The sequence below is a fragment of the Sinocyclocheilus rhinocerous genome, unplaced genomic scaffold, assembly GCF_001515625.1.
Source record: "Sinocyclocheilus rhinocerous isolate Xijiao unplaced genomic scaffold, SAMN03320098_v1.1 scaffold240, whole genome shotgun sequence".
In the NCBI taxonomy this organism is placed as follows: domain Eukaryota; kingdom Metazoa; phylum Chordata; class Actinopteri; order Cypriniformes; family Cyprinidae; genus Sinocyclocheilus; species Sinocyclocheilus rhinocerous.
The window spans coordinates 380,769-395,228 of NW_015654534.1; the positions used below are offsets into that span (position 1 = coordinate 380,769).

General features: G+C 35.5%; 1 protein-coding gene across 1 annotated transcript in view; it reads left to right on the top strand.

Annotated features, from left to right (window-relative positions):
• The window catches only part of pid1 (phosphotyrosine interaction domain containing 1), a gene marked incomplete at its 3' end in the record, with an annotated part of 29,415 nt that extends 14,957 nt beyond the window's left edge, over nt 1-14,458 (top strand). The window contains exons 2-3 of the mRNA XM_016524400.1: nt 2,261-2,407; nt 14,099-14,458. Coding sequence (XP_016379886.1) covers nt 2,261-2,407; nt 14,099-14,458 — 507 coding nt within the window. The remainder of the gene's footprint in view (nt 1-2,260; nt 2,408-14,098) is intronic.
• Between the last annotated feature and the right edge of the window lie 2 nt (nt 14,459-14,460).

Consider the following 14,460-nt stretch of genomic DNA (forward strand, 5'->3'; position numbering starts at 1 on the left):
CTGTTTCTGAGATAACATGCCAATCCGTGGTTGGATTTCCGACACGGCTAATCGTAAATCATCTTACACTGTCAATAAGCGTGACCAGGGTTGCCAGGTTTTCACAACAAAACCCGCCTAATTGCTACTCAAAACTAGCCCAAAACTACAAAACGCGGCAAGTGTTAAAGTAGCCCAATTCCGCGGGAAAACCGCGGACTTGGCAACACTGAGCGTGACTGATACTCGAGCCAACTCTACTCTAACTGTCGACTAGCAGTGGGAGTCAGATTGCCCCCTAGTGGATGGCTAAAGATTTGTTAACTCATATTCATGAATTATCAAGGGAACGTCTCTGAATTAACTGATGGGTGCGCCCCACAGGTTGAAAACCCCTGATGTAAACAATGATTGGTCATGATGATTAGTCTATGTGTGACGCTACTTTTTGCTGACTTCAAAACTCAGTAGCATCTCTACAAAAACGAGTCAGATAGGGAGCTTTAATTGGACGGTTTTAATTTTAGCCTAAAAATACGACATAATCTTTGGCAGTATTCAGCGCATATGAACGCACCGATACACAGGACACATTTGCTGTAGCAGCGCGAAAAAACACATACCGGAAGCGTTCACTCAGATGAGAGCGCAAAAACACAGCACAAAAATAAATGAAACATCGCTTCAGCTTGAGACAGGCTATTTTAAAAGTAACTGTTCAAAAACACGCCGCATTAAAAACGTGAAGCTGAGCACCAGTCAAAGTCGCGACGAAAATAGTGTGCGTGTTTATTATGATTACTAGGGTAATCTGCAGGAAGCGCAAAAAGACAATAAAGTGTGAGTTTATCAGTGCGTCATGTAGCCTATTCACTCCGATAAAGACTGTCATTTTCTTCTTAAAGGGGTCATATGATGCGATTTATTTATATTTGAGAACTTATTAAGAATTTTTCAAGAATTGCACTTAAGAACATTCTTACGAACTTCGTGGAATTTATCTTAAGAAATTTCTTAACTTATTTCTTAAGAAGATTTTCGTGAATCCGGCCCCTGGTGAATAAGCTGTAAATAGAGTCTCTGAAGGATTTTTTTTTTTTTTTTGGACTTCCTGACAGAATAAAAATTAAACGCAGCCAAAATATTATGAATAAAATTCCAGATTTGTTTCAGCACCTCGCCCTCCCCTGAACAAACCTCTCTTTCTTTCTCTCTGTTTTTCTCTCTGTTTCTCTCTTTATTCTTTTATCCTCAGACCACAGGAATGTTTCTTTCTCTCAGAAAGTTGTAAAGTGCTGATTCTGGGCTCAGGGTGCGTTTATACATGTGGCTTCTGTCGTTCACTCGTTTCCTCTGTCTCACTCGCTCGGCTCGCCCCCTTTTCCATATTTCCTCACTTTCTTCTCTCCCTTCGAAATCTTCTATCATCTTTGACTCAAATGGCTCTGATTCAGATGAATCTGAACGCCCAGTATTTAACAAGAACCACACCCTGCTCTATAAATGTTTTAGTTTATATTTAGGCTAATTTTGTCATGCTGTCACAGTAAACGTGTAGTACACTCCATTTAACACGTTTTAACAAGTTTAAATTAAGTGTGATTCAGCAACAAATAACTCTTTTAAACTGGTTTGTTTTAGTGAATCAGTAATATACAGCACAACCGGTGTAGTCCAATTCACAGACAAATGAATCATTCAAAAAGACTCGCAAACTTTCTATACTCTTTAATGAGAGTTTATAAGTGTTAGTTTATAAGAACTGAAGTGTTCATGATTTCATGAAAACCAATAGTTTTGCTCAAGAAATCCAAATACCAGCTTCAGCTGGTATCCACAGATGTGATTATTATGCCCACTGAACTTCTGTTTAATCCCTGTTGTTAATTTAAAAAAAAAAATTATATTAAATATAATATTTTTGTAACGTGCAATGTATAAGTTAGAAGGTTCCCTGTATAATTTATATGAATATAATTTAAATCTCCCTTAGCAAATTGTTTGAGGGGGTGAGTGCTGTCTTATTTTGTATTTATTATATATAAATAACACTCCATTACAGAATGAGAGTGGTCTGAGAGAGAGAGACAGACGTCTGTGTAATATCACACAAGTGTGCCATAAACTTTATGGAGTAACTTGGATGTTATGTGCAAACAGTTCTTTCATCCATGCAGGTTGTGGAAGTGGTGTTTTATGAGTTTAAACAGAGGCACCTGTGGATCTGTATTTGTTAAACATGTTCAAGCTGTAGCCTAAACTGAGTTCTTCTCTTTTTCAGCATTTACAGACCATGCTAAAGACCAAACTCAACGTGCTGACGCTCCGGAAGGACCAGCTGCCTACAGTGATCTTTCATGAGCCAGAAGCAATCGAACTGTGCTCCACCACACCTCATACGAAGAACCGCACACACACAGGATATAAGGTAAACAACCTGTTGATATCTGCCATCAAGATTCAGAGTCAATTGTGAAGCATTTTCTGACCAACTAAATGAATAAATGATCAAAAATGGTGCCTTTTGCTGAATACCTAATTTTTGTTCGTTTAATTTCAAAGGATGTGTTTAATGATCAGTGACAAATTGAGTGTCCACGAGAATGAAAAGAGTAAAAAAAATAAAAAATCTAGTTTAAAACACATGTAACAAGTTCCAAGAAATGTATGTTGGTGTCATGTACTTTTGTGTTTGTACCATTTTCAAGAGAAGTTTGTATATCGTCATGTGGTGCAACCATCAAGTAAAAGGTAATAACCCTTTTTTTCTTATTCCTTGAATGCATGCGAGTGTAAACGTCTTTTTTTAATCTTTAAAAAATGCTTTTTCTGTTCTTATAAATATCATGAATTATTCATTCAAATATAATATAATTATGTTTTTAGGGAGTCAAACTACATGACATTTTATTACCTAAACTAACCATGCTTTGCCATAAAAAGATCAAATTATCAAAAATTTTAAGAGCTTTAATGACACAGTAATGAGGGTTCTTCTTTATGATATAATTTCCTGTTATGTTTTTCTGCATTTTCTGCATCTTGGTTGCACCACATGACTTTTATTTGGCAGACAAAAGGTTTTCAAATTTTAACAAGTAGTCAAACAGTTTTGTTAAAATACAGTAGTCAACATTTGAAGTGGATCATTTGACTATTTGTTAAAATTTGAAAGCCACTTCAAATGTTGACTACTAGGGCTGGGCGATATAGCTAAAAAATGTTTCAACGATATAATGTTTCATATCATTCGGTATCGATAATTCTTGACATTTTTATAACCTTTTTTTAAAACAAAAAGCAACAGAAAAAATGTTTAAATTTAACCACTGTATTTTTAAATTAACCCAATTTATTTGGACGAACAACAAATATTTTTTTGTTTTAACAGTCAAACACACAATAAAAATTAAACAAATATCTAATTTCTAATGTTTTATATGCAGATTAAATAGGTCTTAAGGAAACTTTTGGCTTGTCTCCCGCCATCACGCAGATTGCATTTAAAAACATATGAGACGCATTGAAAAGGAATAAACCTTCACAAATTCGCGACGTGTTTTCTAAAAGTTTAAACTATTTTAACTTTGCATGGCTACATCTCTTGTGTGAGACGCGAGTGCAGCAGTCATATTTGTCCGTCAAAATGCGCTGAATAGGCATCTGTGTGAATGGCTTGGTTTCGGTTTTTACCTAACCAAGATCTGACTTCTCTGCATTTGAGCTTCTATATTTCTCTAATATTTTGAATGAATAACGCAGCATTTGACTACTGTATTTTTTGTTGTTGTTTAAAAAATTTTATGCCAAACTATTGACCCACAATGACCCAAATACTCCTGACGCCAACAAAGTTGAAGTTTGAGTTGAATTGTGTCATTTTTGTTCTGAAATTTTAAAGGGTTTATTTATGTAATGGTGTGAGTTTGGTCAGGACAACCTGTTTGTCCATTGGGAAAATTGGGAAATATTTTTGAAGTTCCATTCAGTGCCACTAGTACCATACAAATGACACGCTTCACATAAAATTTTTTTATTTAATTACATTTTTTTTTAAAACACGGTTCCTGCATTTGGACACATTCATGTACGGGATGTAACAATTAACCGCGAGCCGGTCGCAAATCGATTCAAATATGTAACGATTCAAATTGGTTGAGATGCCAAACAAACCGCGATACAATTGGAGTAGGAGTTTATATGAATGTATCTCTGAAGGGAACTGACTGCCTTTAGAAAAGTTTACGTGGTATTTTCTTTTCATTTTGCCTCTGAACGATGCATATTACAGTAGTGTTCAAAAGCGCTTGTGCGTCTGTCCACAACTTTCTCCTGGAGATCTTCTGACAGTGTCTTGCCACCCATAGTTGATTGTTTGCTTCTGTTGCACTACCAAGGGCTGAAATGCTCCAGGAAAGCTCTTTTCATGCAGAGCTGATCAAAATGACCACAGCTGAATGTGATTATTTTAAAGGGGGGGGGTCCTTTCTATACCCACTGTATTTGCGCTCAGCTGAAACATTTCACATATTTTCATCTGTGTATTTTAACATGGACCTCAGAGAATTTAAAGCATCTGGTCTACCCTAAACACACTCACTCACACTCCACCACAAGCATCTCTACATTTTTGGGTGTAGACTGGTTTTATAATGATTCACATGTTTCTTAAGATGGCAGAGGCTGTTTTAACCGATGTCCAGTCTGACCACGTGTTGTGGCTTGAGAGTAGCTGTTTGAGAGGGTTAGTCATAGAAAGAACCACCTAATCATCCATTGAGGCCCTTTGATTATGTAACAACTCAACAAAGCTAGTCTATATGCTGTTTCCATGGTGATCGGACCCGCTCTGTGTGTGTGTGTGTGTTATACACACACTCCTGTGCTCACTTCTCAATACATGAAATGTCTGCTCTTTCCCCGTTTAAACAGTGTTATTTTAGCATCAAGATATTATTCTAGTTTTATTATTATTTAGATTTTTTGATTCAATGTTAATGTATATAATGTAATGTTTTAGTAACTTAATTTTTGTCATTATTATTATTTTTTGTTTGTTTTTGTCTGTATAGTTTTTATTAATTTTTATTTTAGTTTTAGTTATTTTAGTACATTAAGTTAATGAAATTAGAAATGTTGCATTGGCAACTAGCTGATTTATTTTTTGTAGTTTCTGTTTTTACTTTCATTTTAGTTAAAGTTTTAGTAATTTTGTTGTATTTAGTTTTTTGTCTTTTATTAGTTATTGTTTTTAGTTTTTTTTAAATATGTCTATCGTTTTTATTAGTCTTATTTCAGTTTTAGTTATTTTTGTACATCAAGTTGAAAATGAGAAATGTTGCTTAGACAACTAGCTGAAACAAAAAAAAAGCTTTTTAAATTTTATTTTAAGTAACATTTTTTTCGTGTGTGTGGTTTTAGTTTTAAATAACTATAACTTTTTAGGTTTAGACTGGTGCTGTCAAACGATTAATCGCGATTAATCGCATCCAAAATAAAAGTTTTTGTTTACATAATATATGTTTGCTTACTGTGTATATTTATTATGTATATATAAATACACACACATGCATGTATATGTTTAAGAAAAATGTTAAGTTTATACATTTTAAAATATTTATATATAACAGCAATTATATAAATATATACATGGACATATTTTCAAAATATATACTGAATGTGTGTATATTTATATATACATACTAAATATACACAGTATACACACATATATTATGTAAAGAAACACTTTTATTTTGGATGCGATTAATCGCAATTAATCGTTTGACAGCACTAGTTTAGACCCATGCATTTCTCCTTTTACTTTCTAGATTTTGTTTTTCCTGTCCTTAAAGTCTGTGTAAGGCAATTCAGAGAATTGTTTCTAAATTATAAATGTTAGAAATGTATTGCTGAAAACACTGTGAAAACACTTACAAAAGACTGTGAACTATGTAGTACTGAATAGTGGAGTTAGAACATTAAACAGTTTTTCACCATTTTTGTGTTCAGGATTTTTTGGGCGGGCCTGAAAAGATTTCTCGATGACACACTGGAGCCACTGAGCACAGCCCCTCCCTTAACACTATAATAACTAGAGCGCATTGGCATCAGTGGTTCACCCGTTACTGTCATTAGCATTAGTTACTACAGCCTACAGTTTGCTAGCTAGCTATGCCTTCTTCATGTAAATGCATGTTACCTGTAGCGGTATTTGACAGTTGAGAGAGGCTGTGGCTTTCCCTCGAGTGGGTGTGGTTTTGATAACTTATTTTATTTACGTGGCGATTTATTTAGCATTCAAATTTGGCTGGGTGGTTAATAACACTTTGTTTCTGTGGTGTGACAAACTCAGACACTGTGAAAACACTTACTAAAGACTGTGAACTATGTAGTACTGAATAGTGGAGTCAGAACATTAAACAGTTTTTCACCATTTTTGTGTTCAGGATTTTTTGGGCGGGCCTGAAAACATTTCTCGATGACACACTGGAGCCACTGAGCACAGCCCCTCCCCTAACACTATAATAACTAGAGCGCATTGGCATCAGTGGTTCACCCGTTACTGTCATTAGCATTAGTTACTACAGCCTACAGTTTGCTAGCTAGCTATGCCTTCTTCATGTAAATGCATGTTACCTGTAGCGGTATTTGACAGTTGAGAGAGGCTGTGGCTTTCCCTCGAGTGGGTGTGGTTTTGATAACTTATTTTATTTACGTGGCGATTTATTTAGCATTCAAATTTGGCTGGGTGGTTAATAACACTTTGTTTCTGTGGTGTGACAAACTCAGAACACATTTAATATTGCTTTTCACTGACTTTCATTGAGATTGAACTCTGAAGGGCCAGTGTGTGTGCAGTCAAGGTTTTGGATGTTTCAGACTGATGTGATTGAATGATGAATGTTTCCCATGTATGTGTGTGTTGTTGTGTGTCGGTAACTGTGGTTTCTCTATTGATCTCCTCATAACTCTGCGGGTTTGTGGAATTGGCCTTACTTTGATTAGGGTCACACATGGGTTTAAACTGTCACCACAATCCGCCATAAACACATTCTTGCTCTGCCCTGATTTCTCTGTCTTATTCTTTGATTTCTTATGAGATGAATGTGCACTTTGAGAGATCCAAGACCCTGTTAAAGAAGCCGTGAGGCCGAAGTAGACATTCTTAAGCTAGTGTATGCGCACTCGCACAGTCATGCGCGTAGCCTTTCAAAGTATGCGCTCTAGAAAGCTTCATCTTTGTGTCTGCACCATTTTTCTGTCTTTGTACTCTTTTAAACTGAAGTTGCAACTATCTCAGACTCTCACACTAGCGCTCATCAATGCGAGCGTCGGTTGTTGTTGCGGTCTCCGCTATTTTGTTGTTGTTTTGTCTCTAATTTAATTTTCTGCTGTGAAACAACAGCCCGGGCCATTGATGCCACCTTGTGGAACAACTGATTAGTGCAAAACCAAGTCATTGCACATGTGCGACCTGCACGGTTACAAAAATCGGATGGTGCGCATACAGTATGCGCATACTATTCTGGTGACAAAACGGACCCTCGCATATGCGTAAAAACCAAAGTATACTTTGGCCTTTGACTTAAAAGAGACACTTGTTGTGCATTCTGGCTGTTATTGGCGTACTGCTGCACAAGTTTTTATTTGTTGGCCTGTGGAAGTTTGCACTAGATGGACATCTTTTGACCTCTGCAATGAGTCACTTTGTGTTTTCAGTGTCTCACACCATGAGCACCACATTTTTAAAGCCAGCATGAAATAAAAATTTGCCGGATTTTCGACATGCTTGTAATTAGATCTTACTGTGAACAATTCATCCATGCATTTTTCATTTTTGATCTCATAATGTTTAATCAAAATGTCATGACTGGATCGTCCAATGAAAACGTTAGACTTCTTTCTGGTGACATATGCAGGATTTCTCCAATCATTTATTCACTTGAACTCCGCCTCTGTAATCTCACATTCATCTCCCTCCACTTTTGAGCCCAACGCCCACATCTCAAAATCCAATGCACAGTGGTGTTTCGTTCAATAATCCATTCATAAAGACAGTCACTTGCTTCGTTCCTGAATGAATCAGCCGTTTAAACGAATTGGTTAAGTAAATGATTCAATGACTCACTCATTGACACAGTGACTTGCTGCCACCTACTGGCTGGTTTAGTTTCATATTTAAAGTATCATTTCATTTTTTAAAATCATCTCATATTTCAGCATTCAAACTATTTTTTAAAACACTAATATTAAAGCATTATGATTGTAATTGTATGTAACAGCCTATAGTGTCTTTATTTTTATTGAGTTAATTGATTAAATGTAAGAATTTGACAAAAGATGATGCATACATCTAATAGTTAATTTAAAAAATGCCCCATAATGGTGAAAATGTCAGTTTTTTTTGTCTTATCGTTGTCAACAAAATCACAGAAACATGTCAGCATTAACTAACTTTAACTGACTTGATCAGCAAGATTCTCTTCAAACTATTGCTGTGAAGAGAAAACCGACTCTAGAAGATGAGTTCTGACAAATTTCGAAATACAGTGACGCACAAGCTTGTTTAGTTATTAGCATCTGTGTTCACACACTTGTGTAGAGAATGAGTCTGGACTTCAGCAGTTTAGCAACACTAAGAGCGAGTGACTCATAGCATGAGACCGTGTGTGTGTGTGCTTGTACTAGCGACTCATCATTTAGATGCTTTTTGTGAGAATGTGTGTATGTTTGTGAAAGCCTTCATTGTGGAGTCAGAGGTGAAAGATTCATTCTGTGAGCTCCACGTGTACAAAGTCTGTTCTGTGTGCTGTTTACACACACACACATTCTGTTAACAAACATAGTGACCCACACACACACACAGATCAAATATAGTCATAATTTCCCTCAGAACAAACTTTGTCTGTCTTAGGCACACAAACACACTCTTTCACACACACACACACACGTGAGAGTATACATACCCTCATCGTACAGCTGTGTCGGGGGGACACATGCGCCTCTCATTCTGGAATCATTAACGTCCCGCTCTGGAATGCTGAGCTGGTGAAGAATTCCTTTTTTTTTTTTTCTGAATTATGCATGGAGAGTCTTGAGCACCAGATAGATTGTCATTGGTCACGCTGCCACCTGCTGGACACATGAGTCACGAGCAGAGCAACCTGTAGAGTTTCAGGAGTGTGTACTGGAAATATTTGTTGTTTTTTGACTGATTTATATATGCTGTTAATTAACTGGTAGACACAAAGTAGGGCTGGGTGATGTATTAAATATATTTGCAACATTGTTAATGCGTCTTGATTTTAATGTACTTTTTATGTAGCCATTAAATTTCCCAAAGAGAGTTTATAACCTTGGATTTCATAAGAACATTTTTTTTATTCAAGGCATAAATGTAATTTTATACAGTTATATGTATTATTTTAATTGTACTTAATTTTTATTTTTGTTGTTAAGCTGTTTGAAAGTACTGTATTGGATTTTACTTCAGACAGCCAGACCATTCAGTACAATTAATTGTATTTATTTTTTAAATTTTATGAACGAGTTTAAGATGCCAAACTTGGCACAAATTTGTCTTGACCTCCCTCGCCTGTACTTTGTGTTGTGGTTAATTGCAAAATTGAATGTAAATGAAGGAGATGCTCCTTTTTGTGATTTAACTGTTTATTTGTCTGTAAATCTGAAAATACTACTGTAAATATAATATTTTAAAAAAATAATTACAATTTTAAAATTTGCACACAAAATTGCAGCATCATAAAAACCATGTAGATAAATATTGCTTTGTATATATATTTAGATCTCAGTTTGAAACAGTAGTTCCTCTGAAAAAAAAAATCATAATAAATACATAAACCACAAGAATTTTTACCAAAAGGCTGGAAAAAATTGTGATGCAGATATTTTTGGCTACAACACCCAGCCCTTGGTATAAAATGAATCACACATAGTGAGTAATTGTGACCACATGCTGTATAAGAGTGTTGCATAAACAACATTGTTTCTCCATGTACTTTGTGTAGGTGTGTGTATGTGCTTGCACTGTGTGGAAATACTACATCTTGTTTTACAAGTAAGTTTAGATGATTTACAATCATAGGAAGCCGTATTAATGACAGATTAATGAATTGCACAATATTTGTGCTCACTCACTTTGTGCATCAGAGATCTGGAAGAGCAGCTTTATTGTTGGAAGCCTCTCAGTTGCCTGTGGAGGTAAGAGAACAGAGAGATGAATGAGCGCTCTGTTGCTGTCTAGACTCTGTGGTGACTGAGAGGCATCAATCTGTCTCAGTGTTTGATGATTTCTCACAGTTTCCACCTGAGGTACACACACACACACACACACACACACACTCAGGAACAGATATCATGAGGTTCATGTGAACAAACACACACTTTCTCAGAAAGACTGTAATCTGTCATCTCGCCACTGAGGGAAATAAACATCAAATACATGAGGGATGACTTGACGAAAGAGTGAGGATCAGGAATAATGTAGTTTTGAAAAGTTCATCATTTTGATTTGATTTTGGTTTTATTTAATAAAAAATTCTACTTAGTGGTCTTACTGTGAACAGTTCATTGGTGAATTATTCCAAAGAAAAGAAAAAAATATTTCTTCAAAATCTTTTGTCAAATATAGTTGCTTTACATTTAAATATTTGTTATCTGATCTGTTAAACTTTGTGTTTTCACTTCATATTTTTGAATTAGATTTTTGAGGGGGAATTTGGAGCCATTTTGGGGCAAATAATTTTGCTGGACAAAACTTTTGTGCATTTTTATGTGTGTGTGTTTAATATACACTACTGTTCAGAAGTTTGTGGTTGGTAAGATTTTTAAAAATATATATATATTTTTTAAATCTCACCATGGCTGCATTTATTAAATTTAAAAAACTGTAAAAAATGTAAAATAGTATTACAATTTAAAATAGCTGTTTTCTATTTGAATATCCTGTAAAATGTAATTTATTCCTGTGATCAAAGTTGTATTTTCAGCACCATTACTCCAGTCTTCAGTGTCACGTGATCTTTCAGAAATCACTTTAACATGCTGATTTGCTGCTCAAGAAACATTTCCGATTATTATCAATGTTGAAAACAGATGTGCTGCTTCATATTTTTGTGGAAACATTTTTCCAGGATTTTTTGATGAATAGAAAGTTCAAAAGAACAGCATTTCTTTAAAATAGAATTGTTTTGTAAGATTATAAATGTCTTTTCTGTCACTTCTGATCAATTTCAGTGCGTCCTTGCTGAATAAAAGGATTCATTTCTTACAGACCCCAAACGTATGAACAGTAGTTAGCATTTTTAAATAATAATACTTCTCGCATTTTTTCTTGTTGTGGCGATTGTGTTGATTTATGATAATAAGGCTTAATGTTATCCATCAGATGTTAGGAAACGCACATGCTCGCTCACTGCCTCATCTGTTAGTCATAGTGTAGTGAGGGGCTTCTTTCAGGTCAAATGTTTTCCAGCACTTCTTCCAGAAGAGAACACTCATCCTCTCGCTCTCATTCTCTCTGATGTAGATGACTTTCAGAAGAGAAGAGATATTACTGGCATTTCCTCTCCCGGCACGCAGGAAAGCCTCATCTTTCTGTTCAGACACAAGAGAAAGAATGAGATTAAGAAAAACAAAACGCATCTGGAGAGAGTCGTGTTCATAAGAGGGATGACTTTGCATTCTGCTATGAAATTCTCTTAGCAAGTATAGCACAGATGTTGTTTTACTTTTTTGCATTATTATTGCAATTCCAAAAATAGCTACTGTGATTTATTTTAGTTAAAAAAAGTAGCTAATTTACAAATGATTACGGAGCTGAAAATGCTTATGTAAATGTACTTCTGTCATATCCATACTGTTTGTCTATATAAATATGTGAAAATAAATACTAGCAAAAATATAACATTTACAATAATTTAAAAAATGATAGACAAAACAAAACAAAACCGGTAAACATATTCATAGCACAGATGTTCGACCCCTTGCTTGTCTTCAGAGTTTGTACAGTTTGTAAAGCAATAAAAAACTATTTTGTTTATTTGTGTTCTCTAAACGAGTTAAAGAAATGGGAAGGAGAGACCGTGGCCAGAATTAGGCCTTGTGGTTGCAGACTAAACAAATCGTCTGGAAGAGGAAAACAGACAGCCAGACAGAGTTTTTTTCTTCTGTAGTTTCACATTTTCTTTCCAAACTTTGCCAAAAGCACACATTCAAACACAACAAGAGCAGGTATCCACAACTACTCATTTTCTCTGAAATCCACAGCATATCTCTACAGCTCTGGACCAATGATACATAAGAATGATGAAAGGACAAAAAAACTTAGTATAAAATAAACATTAATGGAAATGACTTTTATGTATTCTTGTTTTTTGTTTAGTTTTTTGTACACCATTTTCAACCAAAAGTTATGATTGTAGAACATGTGAAGTAGCGTAACATCAAGTAACAAGTCACAAAATGTTTTCTTTAAACCTTGAATGTGTGTAAAATCTTTATTATTATTTTTAAAAAAATGTGACATTGAAGACCGGAGTAATGACAATTCTCAGAAAATTTATTTTTGATCACAGGAATAAATTACAATTTAAAATGTTAGCTGAAAATGCTTATGTAAATGTACTTCTGTCATATCCATACTGTTTGTCTATATAAATATGTGAAAATAAATACTAGCAAAAATATAACATTTACAATAATTTAAAAAATGATAGACAAAACAAAACCGGTAAACATATTCTCAGTATAACAAAATATATGAACATGTTCAGTAATCAGTAAAGCTGAAATGTACATTGTTTTCAGAATATTGAATTAAAACAAATAAATATTTGGTAACATTTTAGTTTAGGGAACCAATTCTCACTATTAACTAGTTGCTTATTATCATGCATATTACTAGATTATTGGCTGTTTATTAGTACTTCCAAAGCCTTATTCTTTAGATCCCTTAATCATACCAAAACTTAACAACTACCTTACTTACTATTACTAAGCAGCAAATTAGCAGATTATTGAGGCAAAAGTGGTAGTTAGTTAACAGTAGTGTTGGGCGGTATGACCAAAAATTTATATCACGGTATTTTTCAAAATTATACCGGTTTCACGGTACATGACGGTATTTTTTTTTTTATGCATGACCGGGTGTTAACCATATTTTCTACTGCTTTGAGAGAGGAAATACTGCAGTATATTGACTTAGAATGCCCTATTTTACTATCATGATGAGTGAATATTGTCAAAAAATACCACACTAAATAAATAGTGACTAAACACGACCCCTTTTAATACATGTTAACCAGGAGTCACTCTCATTTGAGACGTTCCAGATGCATCGGTATTTTAAAGGGATAGTTCTCCCTAAAATGAAATTCTGTCATCATTTACTCATCCTCATGTTGTTCTAAACCTGTATGAGTTTCTTTTTCTGTTGAGCACAAAAGAAGATATGTTGGTAAACAAACAGTTGCGGTAGCCATTGACTTCATAGTATAGAAAAAAATATTATGTAAGTCAGTGGCTACCGGCAGCTGTTTGATAAGCAACATTCCTCAGATTATCTTCTTTTATGTTGAATAGAAGACAGAGACTTAGCGTTTCATTTTTGGGTGAACTGTCCCTTTAACTCATGCAGGGCTATAGGTCAGGTCACATTTACCCTTGTTCACGAAATCCAGTCATTCTGATAGTAATCCACAAGACTGGAAGTTTCGTGAGGAGGAAACGGTTGCTCACATGAATTTTCACACTTGCCAAGAGAAAGCTGCTTGGTTTGAAAGTGGCTTCTGTGTGAGCTGTGCTTCATACATTGCTACACTATTGACATTTCATGATGGACATATTACATATTTCAGTTGTCCATTTTTTTTTAACGCAACTTTTTTTCTCTCTTTTTAGAGATATTTTCTTTAATTCTGCAGCTTCTCAATCACACGTTTTGGATAGCCTTTCCTGACACACTGAAAACCTTTTTAACAGTGAGAATTGGTCCCCAAACTAAAGTGTGAGAAGCTTTCTTTGTGCATGTGGGCATTTGTCTGAATCTGTACACAAATCATTGTTTCACTTTTTCTTTTGTGTGTTTCCCTTTTACTAGGTGACCTACCTTGGCAAAGTGACGATTTCCGGCACTCATTTCCTGTCCGGCTGCACCGAGTCAGCTGTGGTGGGATTATGGGACACAAAGCAGACGTCTGTCACCCACGACGACTCCATCACTTCTACTAACACCATACTGGAAATCCGGCCGTTCCAGGTACGACTGCATCACCTGGATGGGCGGGGCGAGGCCACGGTCACCATGGACACCTTCCAGGTGGCTCGCATCGCGTACTGCACGGCGGATCACGACGTCAGCCCGAACGTGTTCGCATGGATCTACCGGCAAATCAACGACGATCTGACCTTCCAGATGGACTGCCACGCCGTGGAGTGCGAGAGTAAACTAGAGGCCAAAAA